General features: G+C 41.3%; 1 protein-coding gene across 1 annotated transcript in view; it reads left to right on the top strand.

Annotated features, from left to right (window-relative positions):
- The window catches only part of MYO3B (myosin IIIB), a 234,365-nt gene extending 225,123 nt beyond the window's left edge, over positions 1-9,242 (top strand). Inside the window, exons 34-36 of the mRNA XM_064163275.1 lie at positions 6,262-6,368; positions 6,743-6,789; positions 8,140-9,242. Of these exons, the coding sequence (XP_064019345.1) occupies positions 6,262-6,368; positions 6,743-6,789; positions 8,140-8,275 (290 nt within the window). The 3' untranslated portion in view covers positions 8,276-9,242. The remainder of the gene's footprint in view (positions 1-6,261; positions 6,369-6,742; positions 6,790-8,139) is intronic.
- The last annotated feature ends 6,355 nt before the right edge of the window (positions 9,243-15,597 follow it).

The raw sequence follows: 15,597 nt of genomic DNA, 5'->3' as shown, positions 1-15,597 counted from the left end.
TCAAAATACAGCTTTTCTGAAAGATTTCAATCTCAAGATGAGAGTCCACCATACTGCTAAATAATTTTCTTCTCCTGACTGAGTGCTTTCACTGTATGCTGTATTTCTTGTCTGAAATTTTCTTCCACATCTGACCCTTAGACAGTTCAGACTTCTCTTTCAGAAGGTGACAAACCCTCTCCCTTTAATACTGGGGTTGACACTTGCTTCAAATCACTCCTTAACCTTCTTTATCACTCCTTAACCTTCTTTTGAAAAATAAATCATAAATAAATAGGAACAGTGCTAAATTTCTCACCAGATAAAGGTTTGCTAGATTTCATAGAATCATAGAGTCAATCAGGGTTGGAAGGGACCACAAGGATCAGCTAGCTCCAACCCCCCTGAAATGGGCAGGGACACCCTACCCTAGAGCAGGCTGCCCACAGCCTCATCCAGCCTGGCCTTAAACACCTCCAGGGATGAGGCCTCAACCACCTCCCTGCGCAACTCATTCCAGGCTCTCACCACTCTCATGCTAAACAACTTCCTCCTCACATCCAATCTGAATCTCCCCACCTCCAGCTTTGCTCCATTCCTCCTTGTCTTGTCACTCCCTGATAGCCTAAAAAGTCCCTCCCCAGCTTTTTTGTAGGCCCCCTTCAGATACTGGAAGGCCACAAGAAGGTCACCTGGGAGCCTCCTCTTCTGCAGACTGAACAGCCCCAACTCTTTCAGTCTGTCCTCATTGGAGAGGTGCCGCAGCCCTCTGAGCATCCTCTTGGCCCTTCTCTGCACATGCTCCAGCATCTCCACATCCTTCTTGTCTTATTCTCAAAGAATTCTACTGTTTACAGCACTCAATAATCCTGGTGACAGAACTATTTCCCTGTTTCTGTTGAGTTCTGCTTTGCCCCCAGTGTACTTCATATTCAGTAGAACATCTGTAATGATTCTCAAGTCTCTTCTGGAGACACTACTTTCCAGCTATGCAATTCCCAGTTCTTAGAAGTATAACTCAGTTGTCTTATTTTGCATTTAGTTGAAAACACATGTCTTTGCAATCTCTCTGAGCACTGAGGTCCAGGTCTATTGGCTTGGGCTCTTATGGATCAGAAAAATAGACAGGATAACCAGTAGTGCTGATAGAGAAGTAAACAGAAATCAGAGTTTGTTCACTTACAAATGCTTTCTACCCCAACAGATAGAGCCATTTGCCACTTTCTCGTTCTCTTTTTGTAAGCAACATCAATTTTGTAATAGCTTTAGAGAAGCATCCATGTGAGCCTTTTCACCTGTATATAGCAGCATCTCCGGGTCTGAGCAAGGAAAGGAGGAAGATGTCTGGAACATTAGCTACCCTGTATCAGCTGAAATAGCGCGCTTGGCAGAAGGCATTTTGCCTACACTGTGTTATTTCTGCACTGCAGCAAGGAATTTATCAGTAAACAAATTGTAACCTGAGGCATTTCTGCATTTAGATTTTCAAATGAAAAGTTTTTTCCTAGACAAAAGGCGGACAGAGCACTTAGTTTAAAAATGGTACTAAAGGACAAAAGGAAAGGCGTCTGCTTACTCACCCATCTGGTCTCTAGAGAGATGTTGAGATACTGGAATGTGTGGCAACAAAGCTGATGAGGGGCCTGGAACACAGACCCTGTGAGGAGAGGCTGAGGGAGCTGGGGGTGTTTATCCTGGAGAAAGGGAGGCTCAGGGGTGACCTCATTGCTGTCTACAACTGTAGCCAGGTGGGGGTTGGTCTCTTCTGCCAGGCAACCAGCAACAGAACAAGGGGACACAGTCTCAAGTTGTTCTGGGGCAGGTCTAGGCTGGATGTTAGGAGGAAGTTCTTGCCAGAGGGAGTGATTGGCATTGGAATGGGCTGCCCAGGGAGGTGGTGGAGTCACTGTCCCTGGAGGTGTTGAAGCAAAGCCTGGCTGAGGCACTTAGTGCCATGGTCTGGTTGATTGGCTAGGGCTGGGTGCTAGGTTGGACTGGATGATCTTGGAGGTCTCTTCCAACCTGGTTGATTCTATGATTCTAAATTTGTAGCAAACTCAGGAGCCTGGATGTGCCAGAGGCACTTAATACAATTTGGGTGTAGTGTAGACAATACTCTTTAATGATACTGATGCTGCTGCTATTGCGATTGAAATGACAAGTGATTATTTTGTTCTCATTGGTGGCTTTAAGTTTGTCATGAAAGCAAAATGTTTTGTAGCAGCATTTAAAGTGTCTATGCAATTTCTGAGTGTTGAGCACATGTTAATCCCATTTTCTCCTGATATGGTAGTTTATGATAAATGTTACCTGACTTTGTGCTGTTCATGTAGTATGCTACTAAACACTAAGACAAATCAGCCCTCTGAAAGGGTATTTCCTTTGGAGGACACAAGCTGCAGACCACCCATAGAATACACAGAAATAATTAAATGTCAGGATTCAAAACTAGAGCAAAATATGAGTGTCTCAGAATCCTAATGAATAAAAGCTATCTTTACAAGGAAAAGTGATACATATAAGTATTTTGGAGGAAAAAACCCCACACTAATAACATGAAGGTCACAACAGCATTTAGGGGAAGGAAATAAGAATGCCTCATATCATTGTTTGAAATGATGCAGAACCATCTTTGTACCAGACTCTTACTAGAATTAAAAAAATATATGGAGAGGTATTTGAGAGCTACACTGATGTAAAAAGGAACTCATATGGCCTTTAGCTTGCAAAAAGGAACTCATATGGCCTTTAGCTTGCAAAAAATGCAGAGCCTGATGTCCTGAGACAGAAAGCTCTAAAATCAATTTGACTGACTTTCCATGCAGAGAGAGAGAGAGCAGAATGCAGATATGGCAGAGACTTCAGAAAGAGCAAAGCTGCACCTATATCCTATTGAATATTAGACAGAAACTTTCCTAAGACATATATATTGCCTGGGCACAAAATTTCCTCAGAAGTATTTTCTGGAACAGTTTCTACCTTGTCTGGTTATGTACAGTACAGGTATGTAGTGAAGGTTCAGGCTCAGCCATCAACGATATCTTTAGCAAAAGGAGAAAGGTTCACAGAACTTGGAAGCAGAAAACATTGAAGCTGAAGAAGAGGAGGCTCAAGAGTGATCTTATTGCTGTCTACAACTACCTGAAGGGAGGCTGTAGCCAGGTGGGGGTTGGTCTCTTCTCCAGCAACAGAACAAGGGGACACAGTCTCAAGTTGTTCTGAGGCAGGTTTAGGCTGGATGTTAGGAGGAAGTTCTTCCCAGAGAGAGTGATTGGCATTGGAATGGTCTGCCCAGGGAGGTGGAGTAGTCACTGTCCCTGGAGGTGTTGAAGAGTAGCCTGGATGAGTCACTTAGTGCCATGGTCTAGTTGATTGGATAGAGCTAGGTGGTAAATTGAACTGGATGATCTTGGAGGTCCCTTCCAACCTGGTTGATTCTATGATAAACCAGCAAGCAGCATGAGTGTATTTTTAAAATCTACTTTGTGTTACTAGAGAGATGTAAACTTTCTCTACAAAAATGTTTTTAAATTTTATATCCAGCTCTGCAGTCAGTTCCCTGGTGGCCATTTAACCCACCATCCCTCCCAGGTTGTTGTGAGGGAACATGACAGTTCATAGAATCATAGACAGTTCTGTACAGATGGGCAGAGGCCAATGGGATGGGGTTCAATAGCTCAAAGTGCAGGGTGCTGCACTTTGGCCACAACAACCCCATGCAGAGATACAGGCTGGGGTCGGAGTGGCTGGAGAGCAGCCAGACAGAGAGGGATCTGGGGGTGCTGATTGATACCCGCCTGAACATGAGCCAGCAGTGTGCCCAGGTGGCCAAGAGAGCCAGTGGCATCCTGGCCTGCATCAGGAGTGGTGTGGTCAGCAGGAGCAGGGAGGTCATTCTGCCCCTGTACTCTGCACTGGTCAGACCACACCTTGAGTACTGCGTTCAGTTCTGGGCCCCCCAGTTTAGGAGGGACATTGAGATGCTTGAGCGTGTCCAGAGAAGGGCGACGAGGCTGGTGAGAGGCCTCGAGCACAAGCCCTACGAGGAGAGGCTTAGGGAGCTGGGGTTGTTTAGCCTGGAGAAGAGGAGGCTCAGGGGTGACCTTATTGCTGTCTACAACTACCTGAAGGGTGGTTGTGGCCAGGAGGAGGTTGCTCTCTTCTCTCAGGTGGCCAGCTCCAGAACAAGAGGACACAGCCTCAGGCTGCGCCAGGGGAAATTTCGGCTCGAGGTGAGGAGAAAGTTCTTCACTGAGAGAGTCATTAGGCACTGGAATGGGCTGCCTGGGGAGGTGGTGGAGTCGTCGTCCCTGGGGCAGTTCAAGGCAAGGTTGGATGTGGCACTTGGTGCCATGGTCTAGCCTTGGGCACTGTGGTAAAGGGTTGGACTTGATGATCTGTGAGGTCTCTTCCAACCTTGGTGATACTGTGTGATACTGTGAATCATAGAATCAGTCAGGGTTGGAAGGAACCACAAGGATCAGCTAGTTCCAACTCCCCTGCCATGGGCAGGGACACCCTACCCTAGAGCAGGCTGCACACAGCCACATCCAGCCTGGCCTTAAACACCTCCAGGGACAGGGCCTGATCCACCTCCCTGGGCAACCCATTCCAGCCTCTCACCACTCTCATGCTCAACAACTTCCTCCTCATGCCCAGTCTGAATCTCCCCACCTCCAGCTTTGCTCCATTCCCCCCAGTCCTGTCACTCCCTGAGAGCCTCAAAAGTCCCTCCCCAGCTTTTTTGTAGGCCCCCTTCAGTTACTGGAAGGCCACAAGAAGGTCACCTGGGAGCCTCCTCTTCTGCAGACTGAACAGCCCCAACTCTTTCAGTCTATCCTTGTTGGTGAGGTGCTACAGCCCTCTGAGCATCCCAGTGGCCCTTCTCTGCACATGCTCCAGCATCTCCACATCCTTCTTGTAATGGGGGCTCCAGAAGTGAATGCAGTACTCCAGGTGGGGTCTCAGCAGAGCAGAGTAGAGGGGGAGAATCACCTCCCTCAACCTGCTGGCCACGCTAATGGTATGAAACAAGTGCTCCCCTCCTGCACAGGCTCTGCAGTCCCATATTGAGAGGAAACTCATATTTTTCAAATTCTACTGCTGTGAGGGAGAAAGACAGTGAAGCAGAGAAAATCTCCCAGAACAGTCAGTCATTTCTCTAAAGTTGAACCACTACCTCTGCCCTCACTCCACAATTACAGAAAACTGTAAACCTGTTTAATGAACTTGCTTCAAAATATTACTTACTCCTTAGGATCAGATCTCACAGACAGCTCTGTGAGATGAGAGCCCTACATCTGCACAAGCCATACTAACTTGTGCTGTTCTGTTGTATTGGAGCATGTTTCCCATGCACTATATAATGCAGATGTGATAAGAGATATATTTTTCCTCCAGTGCCACCAAAATCTGGCTTTATTCAGAAGTCAAAGGCATTGAGACAGTTTGGACTTGATGATCTATGAGGTCTTTTCCAACTGTGATACTGCTTAGCCTCCACAGAGCCTTTTAGTAACCTAGTGAGTTTGGTTTATAATGAGAATATGTTTCCAGGTAATCTAGAGGATGTGCCACAGAAAATGCCTGGTAGAATGCAGCAGACCACAATGTCTTTCTGAATGTTAATTAAACTTAATTGATTAATTAAAATGCTGTTTCTTTTCAAAATCCACCCCTTCTGAAATATTTCCTTCATCTTTAAACTCTGCTTTCCAGATGATTTTCAGCCAACTGTTACTTTGCAGCACACCACAAATTATGTTAAGAGAGCATATGTCCAATACAGTCTGATTGCTCTGATTAAACAGAGAGCCATGTCAAGAAGGTATCATTTTTATACAACAACAATGATGATAATAGACTAACACTCATCAGTCAAAAGGCTTTGTTACTGTCTACTGTAGAAAAATGGTTTTGCTGCTGCTGAATGATACATGCCCGGCTAGTCACAATATACCTCATTTCCTGCTTAGATAACAAAAGATACTAGGATAAAAGTGAGAAAGGAAAAAGGAGCTGTGAGATACAGATATATGGAAGAATGAAAAATGTTCTAAAGGTAAAAACTAAGTTCTGCTTCAAAACTTGTGTTTGAACTAAGTTTCAAAAGAGAAAGCCAACATCTCCAATTTTCTGTGTGCTTGCTTTGGATAGGACAGACTTGATAATAAATCCAAGACCAAATAGGACAGAAGAAAAGACTGTTTACAGACTAAAATACACTAAGGTGTTCACAGCACCTGGCACAGTTTAAAACTAAATTGTGTTATCTTACTGTAGGTTCAGAGAACTGTCTTGAACAGAAGCTAAGAACACCTCGTCGACGATGTCAGCAGCCCAAAATGCTGAATAGCCCTGAGGACAACATGTACTATAACCAGTTAAACGTGAGTTCAAAGTGGCAATAAAGCTGTTTTACTGGCTTTGTTTCCAGTTAATAATTCTGTTATTAATACCTGTTTCAGCCCCTCCAGCCCCACCCCCACGTTCTTCTGCTCTCGTCTTGAACATGTGCTTATGCTCTTTATCTGTTGCTTTCATGTCAGGATGTCTGCCTTCACGGTGAATAATTGATGTGGTTTATCAAAGACGAGCAAGATGCATGCTTCATCAGGCTCACTTGAGCCCTTTGATCAAAAAAATTATGCTGTGACTTCTGATATTATCAGCATCTGCTTGCATTCAACACAAAATCACTTTGAATTAAAAATTAACGACTTGCTGCTTTGCTTTGACTGTGTGTTCTTGGCCCTCTCCACAGGGAACTCTAGAATATCAAGGGAGCAAGAGGAAGCCAAGAAAACTTGGGTAAATATCTATCTTCTCAGTTCTAAGCAACTGTAAACAGAAGAAGTCCTTTGTGATATTACAGAATATGCAAAACTTTCTAGAGAGGTTTCTAAAAATAAACAATTAACATATTTCTGTGCATTGACACTGGACGTTTTCCACAGAAGCAAATGTAAAACTTGCATGTGCTGCTGACTGCAGATACTAGAACTGATTCTTACCAAACAGGCTCCCCAGCTCTCTCTGAGTACTACTATGGTATGTTTTTAAGTGCATTTAGCATTAGTGAAAGGTGCCAGATGAGGGGGGTGGACATAAGTTCTGTGACCTAGAGCATGGACAGAAGCCTTGCCAATTCTGCAGCAGCACACTCGCAATGGGCTTCTTCCCTCCTGGAGGGGCACTGTTTAAGAACTGAGAGACTGCTCAGCCCAAAAGGGAGTTGCTCCTTCTGTGTAGAACTGAATCAGTTCTCGTTGTCACATGAGCAGTTACCACCTGGTAACAGGCAGAAATCACTGAAATCAATTCACAAAAGCCCAGCTGCCTACTATAAAATTGCCATAATATTTCATCATGGTCTGTTTGATTGGCTAGGGCTGGGTGATAGGTAGAACGATCTTGGAGGTCTCTTCCAACCTGACTGATTCTATGATTCTATGGACTTAGTCTTGCAAATACAGATGTACAATGACTGTACATATACAATGACTTTCTGTATTGTTTCCTCTGGTTTTAATTAATCTTCTGAATGAATAGGAGGTCTATGAGTCAAGGCTAAAGCCAGAGTTTTTGCGTGACCGCACAAGATTTGGTTTATTTTACCTCCCTCCCCTAGTTTAAAAATAAAGTCTGTATTCCTCTTCAGGGTATAGAAGCACTAATATGGGACTGCAGTGCTCATCATACATCATAAGAAAATGAAAGCCCCTCGATGTCAGTAGGGTTTTCCCCAAAACTTGGTGATGTGGTCTTTGGCTTGCATTCACAGCAAACTATCAGCTGAAATACATTATCAAAATCATACCCTACTTGTGGAGCATAAACAAAAAAAAGCCACATTGCTTCAAAAAAAAAAAGCCCATTTGACACAAAAAAAATTGATCTATCATTCTGTACAATCAGAATGAAAAACTATATTGCATTTCACTGATCCTCAGAAGCTTTTGAAGCATAGTCATAAAGTAACAACAAAGTAAAAATATATATGAAAGTAATACCTTTCTCATAAAATCATCCCACCTTTTATTTTATTCCTTTCTTGTAAGAGAACTGTTCATTTTTACATCCACAGAGAAGTTTCTGTTTCTGAAGATAGTGACAAAATTAATGTTTTAACTTAACAAGTGGTGTTTGTTTTCTTTCAAGCCAAATCAAAGTGCTGGATGGAGAGGATGAATATTACAAATCATTGTCAGCTGTTGAATCTACCTCTGAAGATGACAGCTTCCTCAGTTCCCCCTCTCCTCCTCCTTCAAGAGGTGTGTCTTTTGCTGAAAGCTGAATCTCACTCTATTAACTAATATTGGTAAGATCATTTTCCTACTGTAATCTCTTCCAATTAACTTTGAGTGTGTGTGTTTATATATTAAAAAATACAATTTCAGCTAGTAACTTCCATTCACTAGTCTAGATCTGGTTTTGCAGCTGATATTTGTCTCATTTAGCTGAATTTCTACAGCAATTCCAGGAAGGATGCAGCACTACCTGTACTCATTGGTGTTGGTAACAGGTACCTTTCTCAGTAGCAAGGTTGGTTTGTACAGTTCTGACCCCTTCTTTCCTAATTCCCCCTAGCTGCTGTTCCCACCCTGTACCATCCCTTCTGTTGTGCTGGCACAACTGCTGGTAGAGCTGGGTGAAAAATAAGATCAAGGAACCAAACAGGATTAAAAGAACACTGTACTAATAATTTTCATTTGGGGTTGTGGTGGAAATGTTTTGTATTTTGGTAGACTGGCATTAAACATTATCCTTTATAACTTTCTGCACTGTGTATGGCTTTTAACACTGCAAAAATGAACAGGGTAAAATCATCTAAACTAATAGTTGAGTCTCATTTTACCTTGTAAACATTTTTTTCTCCTTACTAAGTACTAGTTTACCATAACCTAAACTTCAACATTTTTATATCAAATAGAATAGGCAAAGCAATTTTAAAGCTAATGTTTCACACACTGTTTCATATAATCCTTATAAGTGAAATCATCATTATGGCTAATTATCACCTGCCATTTTTCTCTTGCTTTTCACTTTCTTTCCAAATCCTTGATGAAACTGTGGAACTTTTTTCTGGAACCCTGATATGGTTTCCTGATAACTGTTTTGTAGCAGAAGCTGGCTGATTCACATTCCTCTTTGCTTTCTGTTTCTAAGACACAGTTTTGATCTATGACAATTCTTTGCATTTTTATTTCCATGCAAGCTCTGGTCAAAACCTTTTGGAAATAAAAGTATGTATCACCTTACAACTTGGTTCCAAATTATTCTTCTTGTTTGGTTGGGTTTTTTTTTGTTTGGGAGGAGCCATGCTGATTAAATCTGGCTATGTGTTGTATAGACCTAATTATGATCCTTGTTTTTACGTCCCCTTCAATGGGGTTTACTTTCTTGCTTGTGGAGGTGCAGTTCACCCTGTTCTGTAAGATACAGAATTTCTTACTACTGGGATTCACTGGCACCAACTTCTTGACCACAGGATAAGAAAAGACAGGTGTGAAAAAAGACATCCAAGTGCAGGAAGGACATTCCTAAGCCAGAACAGAGTTTGAAAATAGTAAAGGTAATGAAACAGTTTGGCATAGGTTTTAAGCTTTAAAAAGAAATTGTCAGGGAAGGCAGGTTAGGGGAGAGAAGGATTCAGCTGTTCCAGGAAGACCAGTCTTCTACTCATTCTTCACCCAAAATATGGCAGAAGATTGAAATGAAAAGTTAGAATCTTGCTAGAGATTGCCTTCAGTTTTACTCCTCAGTCTCCTCTGCTGTATATCTGGGTAGATGTACTCTAAAGGCACCCTAGAGCCTTTAAAATGTAGAAACTCCTTGACCAACAGAGAATTAGTGAGCAGGTGAATAAATTCTCTTCAAAAATGCAATGCAGATGTGAATAGCAACTAACATTAATGCAGTTGTGCAAGTGAGTTTCTTTACATTTTGTCAAAACATAACAAGAATATAACTTCTCTTCTCTTGCACCGTGTAAAAACTCACCATTTATTTGTAACATCTGGATGGAAAACATTACTTTTCAAGATTTTCTTGAGTTGCTCTATTATATGATCCATGAGGTCTCTTCCAACCTTGGTGATACTGTGATATATCACATGGAGTTCTAGCAGCATTGATGCTTTGTGGTTCCTTGCTTTTTGAAAACTACTTGGGAAAATAAAGTTCTATTATTACTTCATTTCACATCATTATTACACAGAGTTAGAGTTCAGCAATTATTTATCAGTAGTTTTAGTTAAAGCATAGTGAGTTTTCCAGTTAGGTATTACGTCACCTATCGAAAAACCAATAGTTTACCTTCCACTGGGTGAAGCATTGCTCTGAGTAGTTCTCTTAATTTCATAAAGAAAGAAGGAAAAGTGAAAAGCAATACATAATTCAGTGAAGCACTTAAGCCAAAGCTGAAGTCCCACTGAAATCAATGACATTTCAGCACGTGATTAAGTGCTTTGTTAAATGTAGGGGCCAGAGTTAACAAGAGCAGCTTCAGGACATTAAACGGTAAAGCACAAAGAAAGTGCAAACACTCCCTAAGTACATTCCTTAGGTTTCTTCTTTTTTCTTCTTCCCAATTGTGTAAGTTTGTATCACTCTCAGCTACCAAAAATGGACTTCAAAGAGGATTTAAAGCAGTCTTTAACTTGTGTGGAAAGGGTAAAATACAGTGCTTTCCTTGTAATGTGCAATGCTACCATTTACATCTCCCTTCTTCTTTCAGATTAGTTTTATACCACTAATGTTTTTATCCTGAAGTTGCTATCTAAAAGCTGCTGTTGAGTCATTCTTGATACTTCTTGGCTAAAACCGCAGACAAATTTGGTCTATGCATTATTTCATAACTTATCCCCCTTTCCTTGTTTGGTTTTGGTCAATTTACTTTGCCCTCAGCAGATAACCCCTGTGAGGTGGCTTTCTCTCATCCTCATTTTAGAGCACATATAGATGCCTTTAGATTATAAAAAGCCAGATCCTCAGCTTGCTGTAGAGCCATGCAGTTGCACTAGATCTAGCCAGAGTTCAGCTTCTGTTGCCACAGTGGCAGATGTGTGTGTGTTTGGGTTGATTGATTTCTGCATGAGAAGGAGTACAGGAGACAGACCTATCAGTGTGGTAACTGTGGTCAGCAGGAGCATATCAGTGTGAATCGCTTGGGTTTTCTCATTTCGTTTTGATACCATCAAAGCATTGTTCTATTTTATTTCCTTTCAAGTATATTATCATGATTTTTTTTTTCTTAAGAGTTCATAACATATCCTATTCTTAATATTTCATATAAGTAAGGAATTAAAATTCTGTTAGGAAGAAGAAAATGTCTTAGTGTAGTAACCAATGTTCAGTAGATGGGAGAGAAAAGGGTGAATGAAGTTCAACATTGGGGTTTTTTGCAGCTTTCTCCTGTGGACTTTAATGGCACTAGAAAAGGATTCTTGCTGAGGACAGTTTCTGCCTTTCAGTTATGGCAGCTTAAAAACTACTCTCTGTGACAACAAAAATTGGGCCAGGGTCTTTTGGAGATTAGCCTCTTTCATTTGGTAATTTTAAAGGTACTTCACACTTAAGCATTTACATCACTTTAGTAACATAAAGGGACCTTAGAATAGGAGTAAATTGCAGCCATCTTAAATTTGCTCCCACTGTGACCTCCCTCACCCATACACTGTAAGAGTGGTGGAAAGGGCTTTTGTGTGCTTTAGGTCTTCTAAGTGGCCCCCATCAGACTATCCAAGGAATCCTGGTTAGTTAGAAGCTTATAAAATATGGCTGTAAATAATACAAAGCTGAAGACTTTGCTAAGTCAAATCAGACCAAAAGTTAATTTTCCCTTTGGTGGTAACAATCAAACCCATTTTTTTTAGTGTTAGGCACAGAAAATAGCCCACACTGGGCAATGACAAAGTCAGCTTCCTGGAAGGAAAATTCCTTCCTGATAGTAAGCAATTACCAGTTATGTCATTTAGTGCAGTTGCTAATATAAGCATAATGCTTATGTAATTACATATTTATGTGGTATTTTCCTGTCTTTTACATAACTCTCAATGTTTTTACTTCCAAGCAGTACTCTCATTGTGTTTTCACTCAGCTAAGTTCCTGACTTCTGGTACACTGTGGTCCTAAAACACTATAGATGGCACACACACATGCACAACAGCACAAAATCAATTGCTTGTTTCAGTTTTTAACAAAAGGAATGCATTAAAAAATGTCCCTTTTTAACTCAGTTTGAGACTTTCTGACTTGTACTGTCAGAAGGTAAAGGAAGCTACCAGTTTACTTTCTTTATATTACTTTTCACATACCCTCAGTGCTCTTCTCATTCAATATAAATGGATGTGCACTCTGCAGATTTGTAAGGAATCTTCCACTGTTGCTATTTTCTGTCTTTAGATCAATTTTTTTGCTATGCTTTGTCTAAAGATAATCTGACTGGATAATCTCTAACCTTCATTGTCATAACCAACATCCATTATTATGAAGTATTTTCTTATTGGTATCTTCTGCCATAATGAAAAACAGGTATGCTGTTGGGCACAGAGGATATTAAAAAAAAAAAGAAATTAGAAAATTAAGATATGTAGTGTCTTTAGGGCTATTCTTATTTTACATTGAGTTCAATAAAGACCAGGAAAACAGAGTGACTTTCATATACTCCATTATGTGGTGGCTGTCTCTGATAATTGCATGGTATGTATGCTTAAAGCCTGCAGTCTTATAGCCCCTTTTCAGTGTCCATTGGTCTTTTCTTGATTTCATGTGTATGAGGAGAGAGGATCACATCTCAGTTCAGAACTCAGGTCCAGCAGAGCTTATATATGCTTAAAGCCTGCAGTTTTAGTAGCCCCTGTGTATGAGGAGAGAGGATCACATCTCACAGTTCAGAACTCAGGTCCAGCAGAGCTTATATATGCTTAAAGCCTGCAGTTTTCATACCTCCTTTTCAGTGTCCATTGGTCTTTTCTTGATTTCATGTGTATGAGGAGAGAGGATCACATCTCACATTTCAGAACTCAGGTCCAACAGAGTTTTATATATACTTAAAGCCTGCAGTTTTAATAGCCTTTGTGTATGAGGAGAGAGGATCACATCTCACATTACAGAACTCAGATCCAGAGCTTATGTATGCTTAAAGCCTGCAGTTTTAGTAGCCCCTTTTCGGTGTCCATTGGTCTTTCCTTGATTTCATGTGTATGAGGAGAGAGGATCACATCTCACATTTCAGAACTCAGGTCCAGCAGAGTTTATGTATGCTTAAAGCCTGCAGTTTTAGTAGCCCCTTTTCGGTGTCCATTGGTCTTTCCTTGATTTCATGTGTATGAGGAGAGAGGATCACATCTCACATTTCAGAACTCAGGTCCAGCAGAGTTTCTTCACAGGTTTCTTCTTTATTGACAATTAGGGAATACATAACTTGGGATAAAAGTTACGTGATTTCATGGAGAAGGTGCAAGAAGGTAGTTTTGTAGTAGAAGCAACTGACTGGAGATTAAAATGGTGGTTCTTCTGTCTGTTTTAAACCAACTTGGAATTGATGTAAAATGGAATTCAAGTCCAAATTTTACCTTTTAAAAAAAAGAAAAAGAAAAACCTTCTCATTTTCCCCTCATGTTGTAAGAATTGTAATTGTGTAGGGATATTGCCTTCTTCCTGAAAAAGAGTTAGGAATGAGATCAGTAACTGAAGTCTTATCTTTTCTACCAAGTCTACTTATTTCTTATTCCTTTTTTTTTCTTCTCAAAAATGGAAGAACAACCAAACTCTGGCATTTTTTTCCTGGTTAACTAGATACCTACAGTATGTACAATTCAAAATAAAGCCATATGGCACAAGAGGTATTATCCTACAAGAAATAGGTTTGTACTTTTAGTACTGATCTATGCAAGACGTGGCATGTCATAAACTTACCCATCTTGCTTTAACCTCTGACAATAAAGTGAGAAATTTTGTCAGTTTTGTTGTTAACACTAGAAATATGTTTTGTTAGTGGGCCTTTTCTTTCAGAATCACAGAATTTCTTAGATTGGAAAAGACCTTCAAGATCATTGAGTCCAATAATTAGTATCACAGAATCAGTCAGGGTTGGAAGGGAACACAAAGATCATCTAGTTCCAATCCCCCTGACAGGGGCAGGGACATCCTACCCTAGAGCAGGCTGCCCACAGCCTCATCCAGCCTGGCCTTAAACACCTCCAAGGATGACGCTTCCACCACCTCCCCGGGCAACCCATTCCAGCCTCTCACCACTCTCATGCTCAACAACTTCCTCCTCACTTCCAGTCTGAATCTCCCCACCTCCAGCTTTGCTCCATTCCCCCTAGTCCTGTCATTCCTTGATAGCCTAAAAAGTCCCTCCCCAGCTTTTAATAGGTCCTCTTCAGATACTGAAAGGCTGCAATAAGGTCACCTCAGAGCCTTCTCTTCTGCAGACTGTTCCACACTGACAAGTCATAGACCAAACCAAATCCCCCAGCACAACATCTAGAGATTCTTTAAGATTGTTCACTCTGGCAGGAGTTGCAGCAGAATGCTTAGCTAACAGAAGATGTTTCTGTGTGACAGCAAAGCAGGACTTCTAGACTGAAAAAAGCAGCAGAGCATGCTGTAAAAAGAAAAATCTGGGAATCAGCCCTCAGGACCAGAGCTGAAGGTTAAAGAGTTCAGTGAGAAGCTTTGTGTCTTCATGCTGGGCATTAGACCTGGAGATGGAGGAGGCCTACAATTCATGATAGCAGCGCAGTGTGCCTTTAAACACTGGCTGATGCACTGACTCATCTTCATGCATTTGCCAAGCACTACTGGAAATTATTTTATTACATGTATAAATCCAGGATTAGTCAGAACAGTAAATATATACACTGTGTTATCAGGGAAGTGTTTATTGTAGTACCTATGTGCTAGAGGATGTGGGAGCAGATAAGTGAAAAAGACATCTTGGAATATTGTTTCCAAAAGCCAGATTGCATATTATTGATCAGGTCAGTAATAGATTAAATTCCTTGCTTTTGTTTGGCAGGCCTGTTATTTTAATTAAATTGCAGAGAGAGAGAATGTTCTTAGTAATTTAAATAGTATTTTATAGAAGAGTTGGCAAATGGAGATGGCAAATAGATAGGTCAACATGTTTGTACTTTTCTGCAGAAGACCCAAGTCCCAGTTTCTGGCCTATTACCTGTGAAAAGTAGACTTGAAAGTCCTGTCTTGATCTCTCAGTGAGACTAATATCACCACAACAAAGACTAGGTGCCTGTGTTGATCTGGGAGGGAGACAAGCCTGTCAGAGCTGTTCCTGAAAATTGCTGTGCTGCTGATCATGGCAAGGCTCTGATAAGACCTATCTAAAAGTGGAACAGCAGAACGGAGGCACTGTGAAGTGTAATGCATTGGTAGGGATGGATGAGGCCAGAAGAGGGGTAGCCAAGGGCTTGTGGTTTTGATGGAAGGGGAGTGGAACACCTCCAGGGAGGTGGTGGAGTTGCCATCCCTGGAGGTGTTCAAGAAAAGCCTGGATGAGACACTTAGTGCCATAATCTAGTTGATTGGCTAGGGCTGGGTGATAGGTTGGGCTGGGTCTCTTCCAACCTGCTTGATTCTATGATTCTGTTA

The sequence above is a fragment of the Pogoniulus pusillus genome, chromosome 2, assembly GCF_015220805.1.
Source record: "Pogoniulus pusillus isolate bPogPus1 chromosome 2, bPogPus1.pri, whole genome shotgun sequence".
Taxonomy (NCBI): domain Eukaryota; kingdom Metazoa; phylum Chordata; class Aves; order Piciformes; family Lybiidae; genus Pogoniulus; species Pogoniulus pusillus.
The sequence above is the reverse complement of the archived record's forward strand: the minus strand, read 5'-3'. Positions and strand labels throughout refer to the sequence as shown.